This window comes from Oculina patagonica, chromosome 5, assembly GCF_052425735.1.
Source record: "Oculina patagonica isolate OP01 chromosome 5, crgOcupat, whole genome shotgun sequence".
In the NCBI taxonomy this organism is placed as follows: Eukaryota; Metazoa; Cnidaria; class Anthozoa; order Scleractinia; family Oculinidae; genus Oculina; species Oculina patagonica.
The window spans coordinates 17128117-17147274 of NC_135762.1; the positions used below are offsets into that span (position 1 = coordinate 17128117).

The 19158-nt window shown below is 37.0% G+C and overlaps 1 protein-coding gene across 1 annotated transcript; it reads right to left on the reverse strand.

The window, feature by feature from the left end:
- Positions 1–5381: 5381 nt before the first annotated feature.
- Positions 5382–18309, reverse strand: LOC144653041 (uncharacterized). The gene is made up of 5 exons (XM_078512955.1): positions 18055–18309; positions 12431–12551; positions 10819–10966; positions 9582–9720; positions 5382–7465 (listed from the first exon to the last, which is right to left on the reverse strand). The coding sequence occupies exons 1-5, from the start codon at positions 18223–18225 to the stop codon at positions 7370–7372; spliced, it is 675 nt and encodes a 224-aa protein (XP_078369081.1). The 5' UTR covers positions 18226–18309; the 3' UTR covers positions 5382–7369.
- Positions 18310–19158: the final 849 nt, after the last annotated feature.

Here is a 19158-nt window from a genome sequence, read left to right on the forward strand (position 1 = left end):
GGCTCTTTCAAAGTGTACGCGAAACTCCTGCTCTGTGTACTTAATCCAGAGACACGTCGTTTTTGATTGGTAGAAAAGTTCAAAACACCGTCTCTTCTGCGAAATTAAAATGTCCAAGAAACTTCTGCTCAGTGTACCTAGAAACGAAAAGACGAAATTTCGACAGCGACGACATGAGGGTCATTCTTAAACGTGACATTACAAGCTTTGAAATTCAGACGAGAGACATGCATTCCTACCCTAACAGGGCCTTATAGAAGGGTCACCTATCTGTCTTTTTTTCACTTTCCCTATTCATGTCAGGTGGATAACTTGATTTTTTTAACGGAACTCCAGTTGATAATCACCTGGCCGTGTTTTAAGTGAAAGCAGTTTAAATCCCCGGGGGAGGGGAGGGGGGACTCCCCTATCGTACCTTTTAGGGGGTAAAATTTGCAATTGTGGATCGGTACAAGTTACGAACGATTGTTTGCTGCTTTGCTACAAGCACACTTACTAATCTATGCTTTTACTTGAGGTGCATGTTGTCTTCTTGTCACAATTACCCACAGCAAGAAATTAGGTAGAAGTAGCGAGCTCGACTACTAAGTATTGAGAACAAAATAGTTTCATGTGAATTCAGCCCACTCAACTATCTATACAGTGATTAGTGGAATAAGATATCGTAATTTTCTTGTGTTCATTCTTAGCAGGGCGACATCGGTCTGTTGTCAATGGCAAATGGATAATTCACAATTTGTCTTCCTGTATCTGGACTTACACTGGATTCATCAGTATAAACGCCTTTTTACGAATCGAATATCCTATATCAAGTGATGAATCTGAGAAACGTTTAATGAATCTGAAAACGTTTGTCCAGTGTAAACGTATTTCCTGACGTCACTTAGATAAAGTGTGCTTCCTTTGCCGAAAAGGGGACTGCCAAATGCTTATTGAAATCAAGAGTCAAAAGGCTACAAATCGTGCCTCGTTGATTTCTGATATAACCTACATAGTCAAAAGCCCAATTTAAACTGCATTGAAAACATACACATTAAACTTACCAGCCTTTCTCCTCGCCCTCGTCGATTATGGCTAATTGAGGTTTAAATCATCTAGAAAGGCTCCTTGATGGATAAATGTTTATTCAGTCGGTGCCAAATTCTTTATCAAAGTTCGTATCGCCTGACAACCAGATTACTTGTAATCTGTAATGCTTTGATCCCCAGACTTGATAATGCGGCATCATTTTGTTCATGATGAACTTTACCAGTTTATTTAACCTGACTTCCACAAAATGTATTTTTCTCACGGTAGTTTTATGTAAATTATGACATGCGTCTGAATTTTGTGATCTTTAACCCTTTTAAGGATTTTTTGGAGTAATTTCAGCATATTAAAATATTAATTGTTAATCGATTTTCTTGGCTCTACGGTCCTAAATTAAGTTTTTTATGAAATTCCCATGTAAAAATGTACGACATTTCACTTCGGCGCATGCGCATAAGCCAAAATTTGGACTTCTCCTTCTTTTTTTTGGCTGAACCGTTCCGATTTTTTTCCTAGCTCCTTTCCTTTTCGTTTTTCTCTGGTTTCTTATTCTCTCTATCTTTTAGTCTGTGCACGCCTTCTACTTGCCTGAAAAGTTTTGATCTTAATCAATGGAAACCCCTGGAAAGGAGACCATGATCAAGTACGGGTACCGTATTTTCTCGATTAAACGCCCCCGGCGTTTATTTCAAACTTGGCCCTATAGGACCGGCGTTTATTTGAATTCAGGATTTTTTTCAAGCCCTATGTTTCTGAGAAATGATTTTTATTCATTATTTTTGACAGCTATATAATTAGACATTATTTTTTAAGCATATTCAACCTACAATAATTGTCTAAGGGGTTGATTTTCAAATAGAACTTGGAGACCCGGCGTTTATTCGGGGCCCGGCGTTTAATCGAGAAAATACATATTGGCCTGTTTCAGCACCAAAAACTGATCACGTTTTTTTCGATTAGCTTTGTCGGAATGCAGTGTATATAATGTCATATTCTAAATGATAAGTGCTTCATTTTAACATAAGCACTTACCGGTATGTGGTATGCAATTTTTTACAAGGAATAGGCCGAATACCACTAAAAGTTTTATTAGCATCAATGTAAATTTTCTTCAGAAAGTAAGAACCTATTAAGAACCTGAATAGCTTAAATTTGTGTTAACCACCATTTATATAAGAACCTGTTTAGGCTAACCTGGAAAAATTAGGTTCTTACTCGCGGGTTTTTATATTTTTAGCGATCGAGAAGTTTTGATCTATTAATTGAGAGCTAATTTTGTCAGTCGAGAAATTTTCATCGGTCAAGAATTAAAACATGTATAACTTCCATAATGAAATGCCCGAGAAACTCCTGCTCTTGTGTGCTAAAGTAAGTCGCGTCGTTTTTAACTGCCAAAAAATTAAATTAGTGTTAGCGGCTCTTTCAAAGTGTACGCGAAACTCCTGCTCTGTGTACTTAATCCAGAGACACGTCGTTTTTGATTGGTAGAAAAGTTCAAAACACCGTCTCTTCTGCGAAATTAAAATGTCCAAGAAACTTCTGCTCTGTGTACCTAGAAACGAAGTGATGAAATTTCGACAGCGACGACATGAGGGTAATTGTTTAACGTGACATTACAAGCTTTGAAATTCAGACGAGAGACATGCATTCCTACCCTAACAGGGCCTTATAGAAGGGTCACCTATCTGTCTTTTTTTCACTTTCCCTATTCATGTCAGGTGGATAAATTTTTTAACGGAACTTCAGTTGAAAATCACCTGGCCGTGTTTTAAGTGAAAGCAGTTTAAATCCCCGGGGGAGGGGAGGGGGACTCCCCTATCGTACCTTTTAGGAGGTAAAATTTGCAATTGTGGATCGGTACAAGTTACGAACGATTGTTTGCTGCTTTGCTACAAGCACACTTACTAATCCATGCTTTTACTTGAGGTGCATGTTGTCTTCTTGTCACAATTACCCACAGCAAGAAATTAGGTAGAAGTAGCGAGCTCGACTACTAAGTATTGAGAACAAAATAGTTTCATGTGAATTCAGCACACTCAACTATCTATACAGTGATAAGTGGAATAAGATATCGTAATTTTCTTGTGTTCATTCTTAGCAGGGCGACATCGGTCTGTTGTCAATGGCAAATGGATAATTCACACTTTGTCTTCCTGTATCTGGACTTACACTGGATTCATCAGTATAAACGCCTTTTTTTACGAATCAAATATCCTATATCAAGTGATGAATCTGAGAAACGTTTAATGAATCTGAAAACGTTTGCTCCAGTGTAAACGTATTTCCTGTACGTCACTTAGATAAATGTGTGCTTCCTTTGCCGAAAAGGGGACTGCCAAATGCTTATTGAAATCAAGAGTCAAAAGACCAGAAATCGTGCCTTATTGATTTCTGATATAGCCTAGCCAACAGCCCAATTTAAACTGCATTGAAAACAGACACTGAAATTACCGACCAGCCTTCCTCCTCGCCGATTATGACTAATTAAGGTTTTAATCAAAACTATAACAAAATTCTCGAACGTGATTGGTTATCAGCAGCCCGATTTGAGCACTAATAGGACAGTGTACGCGTCATGCTTGTAATTGGACAGTGTAATAGGACAGTTTACGCGTCATGCCTGTGTAATTGGACAGTACGCGATTTGCGCGCGCTGTTGTTGTGCATTTGTTGAGTTGACTGTTATGTTTTTCAATTTTCATAAAGACTATTCAACCCAAGGTTAGTTTCTTTCTCAGATTTTGTTACATTTTGATTAATTGTAACAGGACTCGTGTCGTCCATCTGTCTGTTATCATACTCGTGATTAAACAAATCGGACTCCCGCTTCGCGGTCGTCCGATTTTGTTAATCACTCGTATGATTACAGACCGATTGGACTCCACTCAGTCCTATTACCATTATAAATCATCTGGAAAGGCTCCTTGATGGATAAATTAGTCCGGCGGCTTAGCTCGAAATTTTAGTCGAATTGCGCACTTTTTGATACAAGCATGAAACTTGGCACAATGAAAGTGGTCACCAACAGAAGTTTTTTCAGATAAAGTGCCAAGCCCGAAAAACACCGGTTTCCATGGAAACCGTAATTTATTAAAATCAATGAAATTTCGTGAAATATTTGTTTGTCCTGGTTTGTAGACAAATACTATTATGTCAGGAAGTGATATCAAGTCGCACGTACAAAATTTAGAATGAAATGCTGTAATTTAGACTGTTCACAGACCCTATATTTTCCTATTTTTCTTCTGTTAGCGAACGGTTCACCGATCGCGAGAGACCTGGACGCTAGCGCAAAACGAAAGACGCCAGGGAGCAGAGGGCGGGGAACGAAAAATCTTTTCCCATGCAACAATTTCCTAGTAAATTATTGGTATCAAACAAATGGTACAAAATGACAATTGTAAGGCTAACTTAAGGCTAACTTAAAGCATTTGCATCTGTAGTTATGAATAAAAATCTACAATAAAAAGGTTTATAAAAGTACAAGAAGAAGTTCTTCCTGGGGAAGGGGCCTCTCGGCTGAAAATTTCATTGCTGTTTACTAGCTGAAAATAGGAAATTGGCGTTGGCACTATATCAAGAATTGATTAGTATACGAATGCTTGTAATCCCGCAAACTTAATTTTAAAGGTTTTATTCAAAAAATGGTCGCCATGACGACCATCCACACCTTTTTGAGGCAAGCTTCAAACAAACAAATCGTGTGAGTTTCTGCTCCGCGCTGTGATATAAACCGATTTTTTTTGGAATAAAAGTTTGGTATAAGTGCTTTTTACCGGCTTTATTTTGGTATTACCTTATTTTGCACCCCACCCACTGGACAACTTATCTCCTGTCACGTGACACAAAAAAATTAGCGTATTGCATCACCCAACTTTCAGAAAATCCTCTTGAATACGTTTTTTCGGTCCAAGCACTTAATAAACAAGCAGTGGCGGGGGCTCCCCATGCTACGGCACTGGGCATTGTACACGATACACTGAATGAGCGGGAACGTGAGTTCTGTTCACCCGTTAAAATCTTGTCTTGTTTACATTTGTCCATTTACACACGTTAACTGCTGGCAAATGTTATTGCTTTACTCAATTTTTACACATTTCATTTTATTTCAAGACCGAGTCTAGGAAGTATTGTTCTTACATTAATCATATGCATTTAACAAGAAGTCGGATCAGTTCTCTGAAATTTGAATTCTAGAACTGGGATTTGTTCTGGAGTTTCGCTGCTGTGATTGCGAAATGGATTTGTACCCCCGCCTCCTTTTAGAACCCTCTTCAAAAACCAGGACAGGACAGATCAGTTCGTCAGTCCGAAGGTGTTATTCTCTGAATAAAACTATTTTACTACTGCTATACCATAAAATCTGTTTAATGGTAGTTTAAGTATTTTAGCAAAAAGGATACACTCTGCTTTACATGTATTGTAATAAATTCGTTCCTTTCTTTTTTGTCTATCAGAGTGATTATACAACATTCTCTCGATAGTGCATCAGTATTTGTCAAATACATCGTTACAAAATATACACACTGTATTTAATAACTCCAAGAAATGTTGTTACTGTTATGAATACTGTAGTGGTTACGTGCCAAGGAACGACAAATTAACACAAGACAAAGAGCGCCTAAAAGTTATAAATAATGACAACAGCACGCAAACATGAGAAAGTTTACAACACCTTGGACATGTAACCACTATTTTTCTATATAAAGAGTGAAATACAAAAATAAATGTTAAAGAAGTTAATGACTTATCATAAGTTGTAACAAGGTTAGAAATGACTAAAAATAATAAGAAAAAAATGAAATGTAATAGAATTAAAAAAAAAAACAACTACAAATTGAGAAAACACAAAAAAAGTTGAGAAAATTCAAAAGCTCTTGTTGGTCTCCAAGGCTTCTGATTACCGTTGCGATACCACTGCAAATGCTCTTCGAGCTACATTGTATGATGCTGTTCAAAGCAGACCGAAAAGTATACTTATAACTAATCTACAAAAACATGACAATCGGCAGGGTCAACAAAATCCTACAAAATGGCTATAAAAAAATAAACGTGTTAACTACTATAACAATCAAAAACAGTGGCTTAACGAAAGGACATGTTTATCCTGGTACTCAATCTCGCACTCCGATTGTACGTAGTTATTATACTGTGATCTCTTTAGGCACCACCCAACACTTATGGGTGAGTTTAGCAAAAAAAAAGGAATTTTCTCGGGTCTTTCTTGGATGACAGTAAAGAAAGACCCTTGAAAATACTGTTGCAATGTGCTGTGCAATTCGTTGGTTTTACATGTGTAGTTCACAAGTTTTGACGCCTTGATTTAATTTTTTTTTCAAGGTGACTATAGTCCTTGAGATTTTTTAACAGTGTATGTGAAGTGTTCTTTCTTTACTTAATCAGGAAGGGTTATGGCCGAGACAAGAATCCAAATAGAACAGCGAAGTTTTGCCGTTCCCAAGGTGACAATAGGGACCGTGAGATTGGACTATGAGTAAGAGTGCGACTTTCCATACTTTTCCAGAGTCCTCACTCCTCCCTGACCCTCCCTGTTGACGATCATTTGAAATATGATTATTGAAAGCATAAACACTAGGTTCGAAAAGTCTTACTCGTACTCAATCTCGTACTCCGATCTGAAGGTCCTTAATGACACATTAACATGTATCTCTGCGTCTTTAGTTTATTGAAGATTCGCATTGTGATTGGCGGAATAGCGTTGGGTGGCCCCGGTTGAAGCCCTTGCAGAGTAAAACAATATTGAAAGACGTGTAGCCTAACTTAGTTTTCAATTATAAAATGACAGTGATATTAGTAAGGACAGATGATGATGACGATGATGATGATGATGACGATAAGTCACATGCTGTGATTAGATAACTAAATGTTTTGTCACCAGACTGTGTTTTTTTTTTTAAAGTATGTGCGCGTTTTCTTCTTTATCATAAGTTTTATACAAACGTCACGAGAACAGTGTCAAGAAAGGTCTTAACGACATGCACATTAATGAGATACCAAAACAACCCCTTAAACTATTTTGCAGTACATAATTACTAGCCTAAATTTATTAGCGGAAACCTTAATAAAAATCTGCAATTTCAGCACAAGAAAAGAAAACAGCTCTCTTTTTGGTTAAGTTAAACATCTTTTTTTTACGTCTTTCTTAAGGGTTATATTGTTATATTTTCATAAATTTTGAAAAGATAATTTAACTTGAACTGGTCTATAAAAAATAACAAATTCTTCTTATGTCTTCCTTTTTCTTACACATTCAGGGCAACCATATTGTATTTTTCTTAAACATAAAATTATCTTCTGATAGTCTGACAAAGTTTCATGGTCAGCTTGTAGCTTGAACCTCTCTTGTGGATTTCTTGAGGCTTACTCTCATAAACTCTGGCTTTGTGTCTTCTAATTCCTTCTGTTTCTCCAAATCCTTAAAGAAAGAACAGGGGTATTAGTATAACAAACAAATCTCTATCTTCAAATGGCAATGATGACAATGGGCCAAAAATCAAAATGAGAATGCAGACTGAACTGAAAAATAAATACTAATAATAATATATATATATCTTATTGCCCCTGCAGGGCTTTCGCCAAAGCCCGAGGAGGCATTCATTGTAGCTTGCGGGTATATATAGAGAATTTAAATTTTTTTTTTTTTTTTTTTTTTTTTTTTGAGAATGTACTTACAGTCATACTATACGGTATGTAAACCAGAAAAAATCTCAATTTGCTCGAACAAGGTCGCGAGGAATCTTTTATACGTTTTGCCGGGGTCTCTAGGTAATGATGACGTAAAAGCAGAAAATGCCCGAAGGAGTTACGGGTATTATGACGGCACGATAACAGGGGAAGAGGTAAATGAAAATCCTCTTCTTGGGTTAAAACGGTATTAAAAAGACTGACGCTTGTTTTGGCATCTGTCACACATTGATTACTCCGATTTTTGCATGTTCACAGATTTGTTCTCTGCTTTGGTTGTGTTAAGTGATATTTGAAGCAGTTGTTAGTAATACGTGGAAAGATTTTGAGCAATTGGTTTCGTGTTCTTGGCTAAGTGTGTTCCAAGAGCTGGTTCGAGCGTTAAGGTTTGCTCTCGGGGGTTATTCGTTTCGCTAACAAACTGTCAGATTATTTGATCCAAAAAGTGGTTTGAATAAGGATCAAAAATTGTTTTCTCGAATCTTTGAATGTGCCATATTTTGTTACTCGTGGAAATTTTAGGCTTTTTGAACTGGAAATTATTGTAAGTTAATTGTGAATGTTATAAGCCCGGGAATAATCTTGTGTGTTGTCACCACGATTAATGTGTTAAGTGTTATTTCCGCGCGTTAGGTAATATATTTGACTTGAACTTGTGAATATTTTTAGGACGCAATGGTGTCACACAACAAGAAATTCCGCAGCAAACAGACCAAACAATGTCTTGACGTACATGGCACAGTAAAAAAGAAGCCTAATTTTAAAGGCGACAAAAAGACTCCACAAATCCTAGACTATTGCTGTAAAACAAATTATAAAGAGGCGGGGCAGCTTTATAGGGAGAACTATTACTAGTAAGTATATACTAAAACAGTGGATAGCATTTTCAGTAAGACACTACCTCTCTGGAACCTCTATTTTCATTCGCCCGCTGTAAACACTACCTCTATTGTTATTCAGGGCTAGGGGCATTGTTGTCACCTGTTATTACTGCGCTGCGCAGTTCTTCTCTCCGCGGTTTTTTTTTTTTTTTTTTTTTTTTTTTTTTTTTTTTTGTGGCCCTCCCCGGGTTTCGTTTTTTATATAATTAAATTTTTTTTTTTTTTTTTTTTTTTTTTTTTTTTTTTTTTTTTTTTTTAAAATAAAAAATTTCTTAAAAATATATTTTGGGGGGGGGGTTTTTTTTCCCCCCCCCCCCCCCCCCCCCCCCCGCCTATTGTTTTAAGAACCAATAAACTAACTCATTCCGAGAGGTAGTGGGCGACCCAGCATTTTTGGCGCACGCTGATTGGCTACTCAAACTTCAAATATCCTTTGCTATTCACCTCCGAGCAACACGCGCGAGAAAATTGTAATCTTCGAATGGAATGAACTAGTCAAAAATCATCCTTTTAGGCTATATTATCTCACTGTTTTAGTATAAACTAAAACAACTATTCACCTCAGTGTCAGTGGCTTGTGGTAAATATGTACCTTGTCGCTTCGCGGCTCGGTAAATATCCACCACTAGCCACTACCACTTTTGTAAATAGTGTTGTTAATTAACCAAGCACAAGGGCCGCGTACTTAGGAAAATATCAGTCCTATGTCTCGACAGTATGGGTCGAGCATGGCAAGTTCTATACAGGCCCAGAGCGTGAACAAATAAACAAAATGAAAATGGTCAGTGTATATGTTACTTCCACATCTGGACCAAACAAGCTTTAAATAGTAAAAGACTGCTTTGAAAAAAATTGTGGACTGAATTTGAGAATTCAGTTCATCTGGACTGCACACAAAAGAGAAAATTTATAAAATCAATGTTATTGCACGAAATTAAGTTCCAAGCAAGTAGAAATAATTCTCACCTCTTGTTTCTGAGAAATGGAGCGAAATCTGGATTCTAGTTCACTGTCACTACCCTTTTCTTTTTCTGCTTTGACTGACTTCTTGTGTTCAAATTTCTCCCATGTTTTCACAAGTTCTGGTCTGCCAAGATTAATACCCCTAAAAGAAGAAACATGATCAATTATATTATATTAATATAACCTTGACTGGAACAAAAAAAAGTACATGGGTGTAGACCCAGTGCTGGAAATAATAATTATTTTTCTTATTAAAAGGACATTTTTGTGTCCTTCCAAACTTTTATTTTAAGCAGAAATATTAGAAATATTAAATCAATAATTAAAAATTTTCCATGACATAGTCACATAGGTTCTTGAACATCATGCCTGAACATAATTATTGCAAAATTTGCTGGAAATTTTGGCATACATGTATTTGATTGGACAATGTCTGATGACCAACAGTAATTTCCAGCACTGAGACCAGTATAGACAAATGCACTTTCTGATTGTGTGGTTCCAGAAAATGTCCATACTCCCCCCACAGAAGGGATTGGAAATTCCTGGGGGTAGGAGGGGTCTCGAAGGCCAAAAATTTTAAGGAAATGTATGAAGCTCAAATATTGGAATTTCCAGAGGGGGTGGGGGGTCATAGGAAAAATCCCTTCTGTGGGGGAGGTATGGATAATTTATGGAACTACACATTGTTTTTAAAGGATAAAAAGAAATATCAGCATTTTTAAATCACTTGCAACCTTCAGAGCAAATAGTCTAGATGAAAAGTTCATCTCTGCCTTTTTGCAGAAAAAGATGAAGATTGATGTAAGTTTTATTACACTTTGCTTGCTTGCACTTTCTTTGTGTACATGTAAACAAGTGTAAGCACGCAAACAGGGAGTCACTGTGACCTTATGATTGCTGGACTCTGGACTGAGTTTTTCAGGTTCAAGCCATGCTGAACCAGGGTCATTGCATTGTGTTCTCGAACGAGACACTGACTCAGTGCCTGTCTCAACCCAGGTGTTAAAATGGGTACCTATAAATTGATGTTGATTGGCACTCAGCAATAGACTAGCAGGCTTTGATTAACCTATGTTGGTCCCTAAAAACCCTTTACTATCTGGCAGAAATTGTTGCAGGGTTATGTAAAAAAGTTCAGTCAATCTTTTCAAATGTCTTGAATGGCTGACCAAGTCTGTTCAGAGTTGATTTAATTTACAGTCTATTTCAACTTTCCAACCCACGCTATATTATTTACCTTTGCTGGCTAAATTTCAGATCTTTCCGTAATTCATCTTGTTCCTTGGAAGTTGAGAGAGGATGAGTGGTTCTCTTTAACTCAGGGGTTGTTGGTGGAGTTACATCATCCAAGTAATCTTCTTTGGGATATTTTGGATGATTCCTCCCTGAAAAAAAATTGTGCAGTGTTAAGTATGTTACCTGTTTAACTGATGCGAAATATTCACAAATAGGTGATGGCTCATCAGACAGTGCAATCATTTCGCCTTACATAATAACTGTATTTGATTGTCATCAGGACTTAACTAGGAAGATAGGGAACCTACTGTAAGAATAAATTTGTGTTTTAGGATGATACCTTTAGGATGAAACGTGTAACGTGCGTGCACAGCATTTGAACATTCATTTTGCTAAGTACCATATTTGTAGGCGGATGCTTTATACACGTAGTGACACACGCAACATAATTTTTGGTTTTGCGGTAAGTTGCTTGAATTTCGACCTAAACACCATAAATTTCTTAGAGAAACAAAAGAAATACATTCAGTATATCGAAGCAAAGTTCTCCAGACTACGTCAAAGATGAAACAGGAGAATTTAACCAAATTTAACTTTATTCAACCAAGCTTGTTAAAAAAAAGAGATTATGCCATCGAGCGCGAGCTAGCGCGCGCTGTGAATTTAACCGAAATATAGTATAAATTTTGATTGGTTAAATGTTTTTCGCCTAATTTTCCAAATATGGTACTTAGTGCAAACGAATGTGCAAATGCTTTGTACAATGTGAATCATAGGGAGTTACACGTTTCAACCCTTATGGGTTTCTGAACAAAGACATGATGAAGGTGTGGGGAACGATTCAAATAGTATCTGATCAGTGCCAGTTGATATCCGTGAGCATGCCGGTGTCATCATAAATGGGCATATCTCAGTACCACGCAATTATGAAGCAATTAAGTTATTTGGAGGGTTCCCAATAGGCTTTTTCATGATCCAGGATTTGGCTTATTAGAGGGGATAGGGAGCGAGATTTGGAATTGAATTTATGAATGGGACATGTGAATTGGAAATATAAGGAGGTGGGATTCGGGAAATGTCACTAGTAAAACAACCCAAGATCAGGAAAGTCTGGTTACAAAAAAATAATGAACTAATGGAAAGAGAATCATGTTGTGATCTTCGTGAACGCACAAAAAGGCACTTAAAGGGTTAATGATAGACACAAGTTACCGGGTTTTTCACCTGCTCGGTTACCGGAAAGAGACATAATTAGCTTACAGCTTATTTTCGATGACCAAATACTTCAAGACCTCAAGTGCTAGGAGGGAATATACACTCACTGAAAGGCCCCTTATCGTCAAGGCAAGGAATTAAATGGTCGGGATCGGGATTAGTTGATAAAAACTTCCCGGGGTTATGGGATTGAGGGAAAATTTTAGCCCAGATGGTGGGATCCTATTGGGGACACTCTATTTGAAGTATAGACATGAATCTTTCTTTTCTTAAAGTTTTGGCTTACTACCTAAGTAACTATGCATGTTTACTCTTTGATTTTAAAATAACATTACTTCAAAGACACAGAAATTAATTGATTTACAACAGACCTAACAAGCAAGAATGTGGTTAATTACCTGGATGAGGATTTTGTTGAATCTTTGCTGTGAGCTCACATAAAGCATCCATTTTTATTTTCTCTGCCTTTGATGACACATCCATGCTGTTTAAGGTTAGTGGATCAACAACCGCTATATGCTGCAAAAAAATGGAGCAAATATTAATATTAAGTGCTCCTTTTGATACTATGGTCAACATGAAAAGGATTAATGGTCAGGGCTGTCACTAATTTTTCAAGTAGGTGGGGAAACGAAAAATGTAGCCGGGAGACAAGATTTTTCTAGTGTTGGCTGTTGATGGGGGCGGGTTGTAGGGTTTAGGAAACAACAAAATTGTTCCTAATATGAATTGGTTTTTATGCAATTTTTACACCACTGTAACCTACTACTTTCTCTTTCTCTACGAGGAAAATCTGTTTTTTCTTGGGAAGTTCTTGCCAAAATTGGGGTGCGTCGTATAGCCGAGTATTTTCGCCCAACTAAATCTTATAGTCGTCATTTTATAGGAACTTGCAGTTAAAACAAGAAAAAAGAAAACTCTTAGTGTTTGTCATTGAACTGTAAATTATTTTACACCTCCAGAACAAGAAACAGAAAGTTTCAACGAAAAGTTTATTATCCGAGTTGACAAGTTTTGGTAACGACTGCTTACGTATACATGTCAGCATTATGTTGAAACAGACAAAGAAAATCAGGCATACTCATATTAAACATATCTTCCCCATCTTGGAAAGTTGATAAATGACTTTAGAAGACAAGGAAACACCAAAAAAGCCTGAGAATCGTTGAAAACCACTCGATAAACAAAGTGCGAACAGGGCGCGAAGCAGTACGAAGCGTGCTTGAGAACTTGGTAACCAAGCTTCAAACTCAGTGGTCACTGGAAACTACACATTTGCCAGGTTATTGAGCAGCCAAGATCGAAGCATAAATGATGGAAAAATGTTTACCTCGAGCTAATTTACGCCTTATATTAGCAAGAAATGTTACCTCTTTACCTGAAAATTGTACCAAGGAGTATGAGCAACATTCAAACATTCAAATTCTGTAAGGAGAACTGTCCTTAAATTGATGACTGCATCTTTTTAACTTCCAAACTCATGGTGCGTCTTAGAACCGAGTGTTTTCGGAACATTTTCAGTTTGGAAACTTAGGATGACAAAGTTGCCAAGTTTGGGGTGCGTCTTATAACCGAGTGCGCCTTATAACTGAGAAAACGGTAATAATAATTTGCACTAATAAACTATTGGTTTGTTTTTTAATTTACAATTTTGTCATTTGATGTATTTTTCACTTTCCAATGTTTTGGTTTTGTATCAGTCAAAGTAGCCGGGGCTCAAAGTCGTTGTAGCCGGGGAAAATCCCCGGCCCCCGGCCCTTAGTGACAGCCCTGAATTGGTGATCAGTGCTCCAGACAAACGTTTTTGCTGGCTAGCCTATTGGCTAGTGACAGCTTTGATTTCACTAGCCAAAATCAATTTTCCCCTTCCAGAATTCTCAAGCTAGTTTAGGTTTGGGCAGAGGCATTTTGCCGTTTTCACTACAGGCTCTGTAATCATTATCTTTACAGTTAATTTAAGGTTATTTTTTGTTCGTTTCAGCAGTGTACGGTTGGACCCCACTAATTCAAACTCGGTTATTTAGAATTCTCCATTATCTCAAACAAAAACCCATTTCCCTTGAAATTGCGCTTCAGTCATTTACTATTGGTTCTGTCGAACTATTTTCGGTTTCCCCTGATGGTTCGAAATAACAAGGTTCGACTATAGTTTCATTTTTTAGGATCAAATTCAAACAAGTACGTTTTTTAACTTGCACTTCACATAAAGCTAACTAAAGATGGTATCTAATTTTTTTGTCAAAACCAGTTTGAATGAGCTTTTGTTCAGGTCAAAAAGCAGTGGTAATAACAAGTTGGCCATTTAACGAGGTTGTGGTAATAAGGCAAGGCTTTATAACCATATACTGTACTTACAACATTCACTTTCATGAGACTGAGAAATGGATGAAATATTAAGATTCAGTCCACAAAACTGAAAGATGTAGGAATCAAATAATGGTCAAATCTTGATTATTTAGACCCCTGAAGACTTGTGAAAATAGTCTGATAATCAAGAGCATGGATAATAAAAAAATTGAAACACAAATTGGACAACAGAAGCTGAGAATAATTTGGATAATTGAAAAGTAAGGAAAATCTAGGTTTGTATAATTAAGGTTCATCCACATAAATTTTAGTAAGTCATATTACAGCTCAGCGGCAATAAAAAACACCAATGGTTGAATGGTCATATGGAAGCAATATTGCACAGTCATGCAGTGAACAACACATCAGGAATCAAATAATATTAGAGTTACTCTGCAGTAACAACTGTCTGATTGTGTGATAACAAGACTTAAAGACTTTTGCAAGTTCTTTGTAAGATTTCATTTTCTCAGTGACTCTTTGAAACTGTGTACAATTCCAATAAGATTCTTCACATAACACAAATAATTTATTGAATTCTTTTATAAAGTTGAAATGTTCGAATATTTTTAAATTATGCAAAACGACCTTTTAAAACTTAAAAATAAGAAAGATTTCCAAAGCAAATTACACACCCTTGTGCCTAAGTGATTGGTTACTGTTAGCTACAGCTGAAAAAGCAGACAGCTGGATGACTATTACAGAAACCATGTTGTGATCTCCGTGTGATAACTTGTACGTAATTAAGCACGTCTTACAAGAGAAGCACCGTAATTGTTTCATCAAACACAGCCAAAACACGACAAGTTCAGGGTTTAGCTTCACAATTTCGACATCGCTTTACACACAAGAACGTACTGCACATCGTTGTCCTATCACCTTATTTTGTACGCAAAAAAGTTGAAAGAAATATTACCAGGCTTTTATTTTCGAACCGCCATGTTATTGTTTTTACAGGTCACATGTAACTTTTCAAAAATTTGAATTTCAAAACCGCGACCGCACAAATTAAGCTTTAAAACAACAAACGGAGCATTTACACAACAAAGAAACTATTAGCAATATCATACATAAAGGCTTTAAAAGATGAGCAGTAAAAAATATACATTGATGATATTCCAACTCTTCGGCTGACAAGAAAGCGAAATTCCCGCGCTGCAAATTTTGCAAAACCTTCGCTGTGCGATTGATGACACCTTCGACCTTTCGTGAAAATAAAATTTGCAGAATTATTATTAAAGCACACACTTTTTCAAACAGACGTCCTCACCAGATAAATCTAACCGAGTAAGATGGCGTGGTAAAATGTAACAAGAACTATAAAAGTTAAAAATTTCAAGAGCAAAACAAAGTTTCCGTAATTTCTTTTACACGAATATGACGCGAGCGACACCCTTGTACTTTGATTATATTGACAACATTTCGCGAAGCAAAAGTACAAGATTAAATGAGCAATTTGTGTAAATAAAATCTATCAACTTGACTCAGAATTATACTATTGAGCTGTACTGAAAATGCTGAAAGGCAAAGCCGGTATTTCGACGCTAGTTTCCTTAGAACAAGAGAAGAGGAGGCCATCATAAAAACACACCTGTAAACAAATGTGTTGACGGCCTTCTTCTTCCCAAATTACTAACAGCACTTCGAATTTCTCTCAACAACAAATCAAAGTAACTGCTGCTACCCTTATTACTGACCTCGAAAATGTGGAATATGCCCTTGCTGAAACGAAGTCAAACAGCCGAACTTCCTTGTAAGAAACGTCGCTTGCTAAAACCGGCGATTGAGCAACGACAACACAGAATGTGCATAGTTGGGAGGAAGTCGGGCGAGAAGCACTGGGAGTGATTCCTAATTTGGTAACGCGTCATATGTTCTTTGTTGTGCAAATACAAGGCACGTGTGAATCGAATCAAGACGAAAACACAGAAATAGGCTCGGAAACGCACAAAAAATCCGCGAAAAATCCACTGCGAAACTCAGCGTATCGCAGCTGCTACGCTTGAATTAGAAAAGCAAAGAATGATTATTTCTTATCACAGACAGATGACCAGATCAAGTGCGGTATCGCCTCATTTAAAATTTTACCACAAGGAACGACGACAAATATTCAATTATATGCTGGAAACCTTATAAGTATTTTAAAAAATATTTTTGCCACCTCAGAACCGCTTGCTTCATGTAACTTTATGTCAGATCTGGAGGAAGATAAAATAAAAAGCTGAAGGTTTTGAATGTCGATAATGGTCGATTATGGTATCGTAAAAAATATTTGATGGCGGCTTAGGTATCCTGTTTCTTCAGAATCGCGGGGTAATCTTTACTCGCATACTAATATTTCAGTTATTTTTACGAATTTTGATACTCACCGGTCGACCAATACAAAAGGGAAAAAGGAGATCAAAACAATATTCAGCTCTTTCCGCTGAAATTAGTATCAGAATTAATCATAATACAACGTCAGTGCACACTTGATAGTTGAATAGGTGAAGTACTAATTTTCTCGAACTCTCAATGTTATAATCGACCAAAAACAAACAACCTTGGTAACCTTGAAACAAAACTATAGACTACCCATGCGTCCAGTCGTGTGAAAAATATTCATTTGGTTAATGGAAATGTGATTGTCCCAGTTTATATTTCCAAGTACAAACACGCACACAATGATTGTGTAAATATCGAGATCTCTTCAGCAATTATTGCTCAATAACTTGACCCGACCTCAAAAGGAATATATCGAACACAAGCGTAAGGACGATACCTGTACCTGTAGAGATTCTACGAACTTGTAACAGTGCCTCAACTCACAGCTGCACGCAAGATCGAGCTTTAAGAGTCTAGCTAATTACGCACTCTATTTCTTCACCCCCACTGCTCGCCGAAATCAGCCCCCCAGACTTACATCACGTTATGTCAAAGCTTATCTTCTGCCACGATCGATTACAGCAATCTGGCAGTGCGTATTTCTACTCATATGACAAAGCACTACAATTACTTTTTCAACCAGCTGATGGTGGGTAGATAAATTAAAATTCCGCCGAAATTGCTTTAACCGGATAATACAAATAATTTGTTGGTTTAAAGATTTCGGGATCGCCTACCGCTCTTACAGCCAATATAAGAAATATAACCGAAATGTTATTAACTGCGGAACGACGACCAAATTCTTCTGTTAATAATTCTGAAAACATGAAAACAAGTATTATCGAGGACACAGAAGAGCTGAGAAATTAATTGCTTTCATGTACGCGGAAGGAAATTTCACGATGTCGCCAATTTACACTTCTTTGAGGGGAATCTCGGTTCCCACTGGTAACGAACACTCGAGCCGTTTGTTGAGTATTTGTGTTGCATGTTACCGTGAGTGCAGCTCTATGCTTTCTATACAGTCAACAGTATAATAATAATCGAAATTTCCAGACCATAAGGAAACAAACCGAGATAATTACCCTGAAACAGGAAACGAAACCTTAGCAAAAAGGAAAATGCTTCTAAACGGTAAATTTTTTACTAATCTTCCCATGTTTGTGCTTCGGCGTCCGCCAAAACAACAAAGAGCTTATCTTTAATTTATAATTCAAACAAACCAGAATTTCCTGAGAAAAACACACCAACACTTCAAGAAGATGTACCGATATAGATAAAATAAGACAACAAAAACTGATCTATCTCTAACCTCAACGAACGATGCAGGGATGTATCCGATTTCGTTACTCGACAAACTTTGAGCGGCCCACCATCCTCCTTCAGCTTTGTAGGTGATTAAGAATCTATCTCCTTTACTGAAACTAAGCAAGCTCTCGCCACAATTATCGCAGTAGTCATATTTGGCTTCGTAAATTTCCATACTGCAGCCGTTTCTTTCTTCTTCAGACAAAACGTGACTGTTTAGAAATTTGTTGTTTTTGTAGCGTCGGCGATGCGTGAAATCGACACCAGTTTGTCGCGCGATATGTCACTGCAATTGAAGCACTTAGTGACGTCATTAGCTGGAGCCAATCAATGCCTGTTTACTTTGGCGGAAAATTTTAAGTGCATTTGTTTCTGAAACAAAACAGAAACAATTTGCAATTTCTGACCAAGGAAAGAACAATATTTAGACATGTTTATAGATCTATTAAAATTGGACTGTCTACTTCTACATATTGTGAGTTTATTCTGCTAATTTTGAGTGATTTTTTTAGCAAAAAAAAAAAATCACAAGGCTTGACTCCATGTCATCAGGAGCCATAAATGGCGCTCTAATTCTTTTTAAAAATCAAATCATTAGCTTATTACCATTTTTTTTAAAAGATAAAAATATGTCTGTGCCAGAGACTTATAGTTCAGATTTCCATTTAGACGCTTAACATGTATAAACTATAATTTTGACAGCAGCAAGATTGTAATAGCACTGACGTGGCCAAGCTGCTAGCAGAGTCGCTTCGATGTTTTTTCCTCCTTCCTCGTTCCGGTCTTTTCTAGGAAATATCGAAGCGACTCTGCTATCACGTGGCTGGCTGAAAAAAAGGTCACGCAAATGAAGGATGTCAAAGGAATCGCGATTGCTCCTCACTTTATGTAGTATCATGTACGTCACATGTGACTGAGTTACAACTTCCTGTACCAATACCGTAAAATTCAGTACGTCCACTAAACTAAGTAAACTAAACGTAGAACTAACTATAAGTCCATGGGCTAAACTAAGCTTATGGGTTTATATAACTCATATTTAGTGTTTGATCTCAAAGAACAATAACTACTTCCGAATATAAAGCCCCCCTTGATGTTGGGATTGTTT

Bases quoted from the DNA above. Each gene is read 5' to 3' on its own strand.
- LOC144653041 (XM_078512955.1), bottom strand. From the start codon at position 18,225: ATGGAAATTTACGAAGCCAAATATGACTACTGCGATAATTGTGGCGAG. The intron at 10,967-12,430 runs GTAATTAACCAC...ATTTTTTTTCAG, and splicing joins TCAACAAAATCCTCATCCAG to GGAGGAATCATCCAAAATAT. The intron at 9,721-10,818 runs GTAAATAATATA...TTCTTCTTTTAG, and splicing joins CTGAAATTTAGCCAGCAAAG to GGGTATTAATCTTGGCAGAC.